We start from the raw sequence: 3,891 nt of genomic DNA, 5'->3' as shown, positions 1-3,891 counted from the left end.
TTAAACTAATAACATGTAGAGCCAAGTACAAGTACTTCTAAACGTATGAAATGAAAAGGACTTCATTTTGAGAAGTCAAGACTGGAAATTTTTACGTTTCATCAAGGGTATTAACTCTTATGGTTTATTGTTTTTAACTGTGAATTCGGACTGATTTTGTTGATATTTTCATGGCAGTTTGGGGCATAATCCAGGAAGTGATGAGGCGTTCACAAATCTTTCTCTGAATAAATATTTAATGGTCTCCTTCAACTTTCCATCCCATGTTATCGTGTACTGTCGATTGAATATAGGATTGAACAGGCAGGTCAACAACTTGAAACAAAATGGCGACCTTCGCGTTCACAAGGAATATGAGCATGCACTTTGAATATGTATAAATATGTGTATGCAATTGCTTTTTGCCCATGACCTTCAGGGATCTTTTTTACTATCTGCACCAAAGACATGCACCAGAAATATAACTTGTATGCTTTGCAAAAGAAGTTCCTGTTTGAACAAAAAATGATAAAAATGACTGCTCTTGATGCTGTGTCAGAATATCAGATCAGAGTGCCAAGTTCAGAGAGAAAAAAAATATAACAGTAAATTCAGTTTGCATATAATTTGGCTTCTTCTTTTATTTTATTTTATTTTATTTTATTTTATTTGCCCATCCCAGAGGTGCAATATTGTTTTAAACAAGATGACTGGAAAGAACTGAATTTTCCCTATTTTTATGCCAAATTTGGTGTCAGCTGACAAAGTATTTGCAGAGAAAATGGCAATGTTAAAGTTTACGACGGACACACACACACACACACACACAGACAACCAAACACCGGGTTAAAACATAGACTCACTTTGTTTACACAAGTGAGTCAACAACATGGAAACAAGAACGTTTCCCTTAGGATTGCTGCTATGGACCCTAGTGTAATATGAATAAGCATCTTTTAATATCCTAATTCTGAGAGTACAGTCTGATAGAAAATATCATGGTGAAAGTTAGGACAGGTATTTTTCAAAAGATTACAGGTCAAAATAGGGCAGACAGTGTGTGAACTTTACGGCACAAGACAGATTATTGGGAAGATGTGAGAGCTGACCATGTTGTGCACAGAGTGGATCCAGAATCACAGGCAGTGTTGACACTGTCCTTGACTGTCATGTGTGGCTGTGTGTTTCAGACATGTGGCACTGGTGGACAAGACTGGGAAGAGGAAGGAGAGAGGTCAGCCAGAAGTCTGACGTGCCCCACCTGTCGTCGTGTCATTCCTGTCCCTGCTGGGGGTGTGACGGAATTGCAGGTAGACTGTTCTGACTGCAGGTGACAGGGTGGGGGTGTGACGGAATTCCAGGTAGACTGTTCTGACTATAGGTGACAGGGTGGGGTTCTGACTGCAGGTGACAGGGTGGTGGTGTGATGGAATTGCAGGTAGACTGTTCTGACTGCAGGTGACAGGGTGGGGGGGTGACGGAATTGCAGGTAGACTGTTCTGACTGCAGGTGACAGGGTGGGGGTGTGATGGAATTGCAGGTAGACTGTTCTGACTGCAGGTGACAGGGTGGGGGTGTGACGGAATTGCAGGTAGACTGTTCTGACTGCAGGTGACAGGGTGGGGGGAAGGGTGGTTGTGGTGGTGATGAATGGAGAGTGTGTGATATATTTTACTTTTCTTGTATCTCTCTCACTCATTTTGTTTTGGATAAAAAGACAAACAGATCAGTTTTTAGCTCAGAGAAAAATGAATCACCTTGTTGCACACAATACTGTTAGTTGATTATGGAACATTTTTTAAAGTGAAACTTTTGAAAGTTAATGAAAAGAATATAATGCTGAACATAACAACCACTTTGTACTGTACTGAAATGTATTGTATCACTCACAACAGATTTCTCTGTGTGAAATCCAGGCTGCTCTCTCCAGCTAGAGCGTGTTGCTACAGTGAGAGTGCCACCCCTTCTTTGTTTTGTTTCTGCCTGCAAGTGTATTTGTTTGCCTGTCAAAGTGGATTTTTTTTACATAATTTTGCCAGGGACAACCCATTGTGATGGTATGTTTATTTGTGTGTGTGTGCATCCACATTATATGTGTGTTTGTTTTTTTTCTGGTCTGCAGACGAACTTTAACCTGGACACTGACTGCAGAAAGGAAGATCCCCTACCTGTGTTGTGCAGCCTGTGTGATGGAGATCAGAAAGCCCAGTTCCATTGTAGCAAATGCCAGAACAACTTCTGCTCTCGGTGTCGACGCTCCCATGACAGATGTTGCCAAGGGACCTCAGGTGACAGTGCTGCAGGACCCCTCAGACACAACCAGCTCAGCCCAGAGCCCAACAAGCTGTCAGGTGGAGGAGCAGCTGAAGATGGTTGACGACGCCTTGAAGAAACTGACAGAAGAAGAGTGTCAGCTGAACCAGGAGAGAAGAGCCGTGGACAACAGCATCAACGTTCGCTACACCACTCTGCTGTGCCATGCTGCCGATGCACGTGACGCCTGTCTGGTCAGTGTGAGAGATGAGTGTGAAGCTATGACTGAGCAGCTTCACTCCAGCATGACAGAAGCGCGGCAAACACGGGACACGCTTCAGCAACAACTGTCACCGTCACAGCCAGCTCCTGTGTCAGCGGCCCAGCTGAGAGCGGCACTGTTCCTGCAGGGAGAAGCTCAGATGATCCTGAACAGGAAGCTGGACAGCACTGCACTGCTCAGACATGAGGTGGAAGACAACACTCCCCTGATGATCAACACTCTGCAGTCGTTAATGGGGAAAGTCGTCAGGTCCACCCAGTCTTCAGACCCTGCCCACAGCAAGGCAGCTTCAGGATCACGGGGCTTTCAGGCTGACCCAGGAACTGCGTCATCAGTGGGGACACATCCAAGGAGCCTGGATGATCTGTACGAGAAGTTTGAAGATTTGGCGGGTCGGGTCACCTCGCTGCAGTCTAGCAACACTCTGCTTACACAAAACGTAACGCAGCTGAGTAACGCCAACAGCAAGCTGTCATCAGAGCAAAGCGCTGTGCAAAGAGAAGTGACCACTGTGAAAGACCAGAACATGAAACTGACCAGTGACCAGGCGGCCCTGCAGAGAGAGATGGCAGCCCTGAGAGATAAAAATGTCATTGTTCACCAGGACCTGGCAGGGCTGACAGCAGGAAAGGACAAAGTGAGTGCAGACCTGGCCAAGCTTCACAATGACGTGGTCTCCATGCAGACACAGTTTTCCATGCAGCAGACGGACATCATCCAACTGAAGTCAGACCTGGCCAAGCTTCACAATGACGTGGTCTCCATGCAGACACAGGTTTCCATGCAGCAGACGGACATCATCCAACTGAAGGCTGATCATGGTGCTGTTGACTCCAAGCTCACCACTGTCCAGACAGACATCACAGCTTTACAGGCAGACAGCGCCATGGTAAAGAATGATGTCAGCCAGCTGAAGACCGACTGCAGTGAGCTGAAGTCCGACATGGCCAAGGTCCACAAGAGCATTTCTGATCTTGAGGGAGACCACTCTGCCCTGCAAACTGACATGACAGCATCCAAAAACCAGGTTGTCTCCTTGGAGCAGAAGATGAAGTCAGTCCAGGATTCACTGCAAGACAACATGAAGACACTGACTGCTGTGGAAACCCGGTGTGGTGAGTGACACTGGCTGTCAGTATCTGTGTCCATGTCTCTGTCTGTGTCTTTATCTGTGGTGGTGATTCTTCATGTCCAAGAACACTATTGTTGAGAGACTCACTTAGTGTATGGACTTGGTCACTTCTTTCCAGATGTGGAGACCACTATGGGGACAGTTGGAATCTGTTGTTGACACTGATGTTGATGTTGATGCTGCCCTGTGGCAGTGCATGGTGGAAGCTTGTCAAGTGAGGGTTGACCAGTGTGGGCGGTCAGCA

The 3,891-nt window shown here is 46.2% G+C and overlaps 1 protein-coding gene across 2 annotated transcripts in view; it reads left to right on the top strand.

Annotated features, from left to right (window-relative positions):
• The first annotated feature begins 1,169 nt into the window (after positions 1-1,169).
• The window catches only part of LOC143299244 (uncharacterized), a 9,769-nt gene continuing 7,047 nt past the window's right edge, over positions 1,170-3,891 (top strand). For both annotated transcript variants that reach the window (XM_076612456.1, XM_076612455.1), the window contains exons 1-2: positions 1,170-1,289; positions 2,102-3,630. In XM_076612456.1, the coding sequence (XP_076468571.1) occupies positions 2,169-3,630 (1,462 nt within the window). In that variant the 5' untranslated portion in view covers positions 1,170-1,289; positions 2,102-2,168. The remainder of the gene's footprint in view (positions 1,290-2,101; positions 3,631-3,891) is intronic.

Source organism: Babylonia areolata, chromosome 24, assembly GCF_041734735.1.
Source record: "Babylonia areolata isolate BAREFJ2019XMU chromosome 24, ASM4173473v1, whole genome shotgun sequence".
Lineage (NCBI taxonomy): Eukaryota > Metazoa > Mollusca > Gastropoda > Neogastropoda > Buccinidae > Babylonia > Babylonia areolata.
This window is presented reverse-complemented; position numbering and strand designations above follow the sequence as displayed.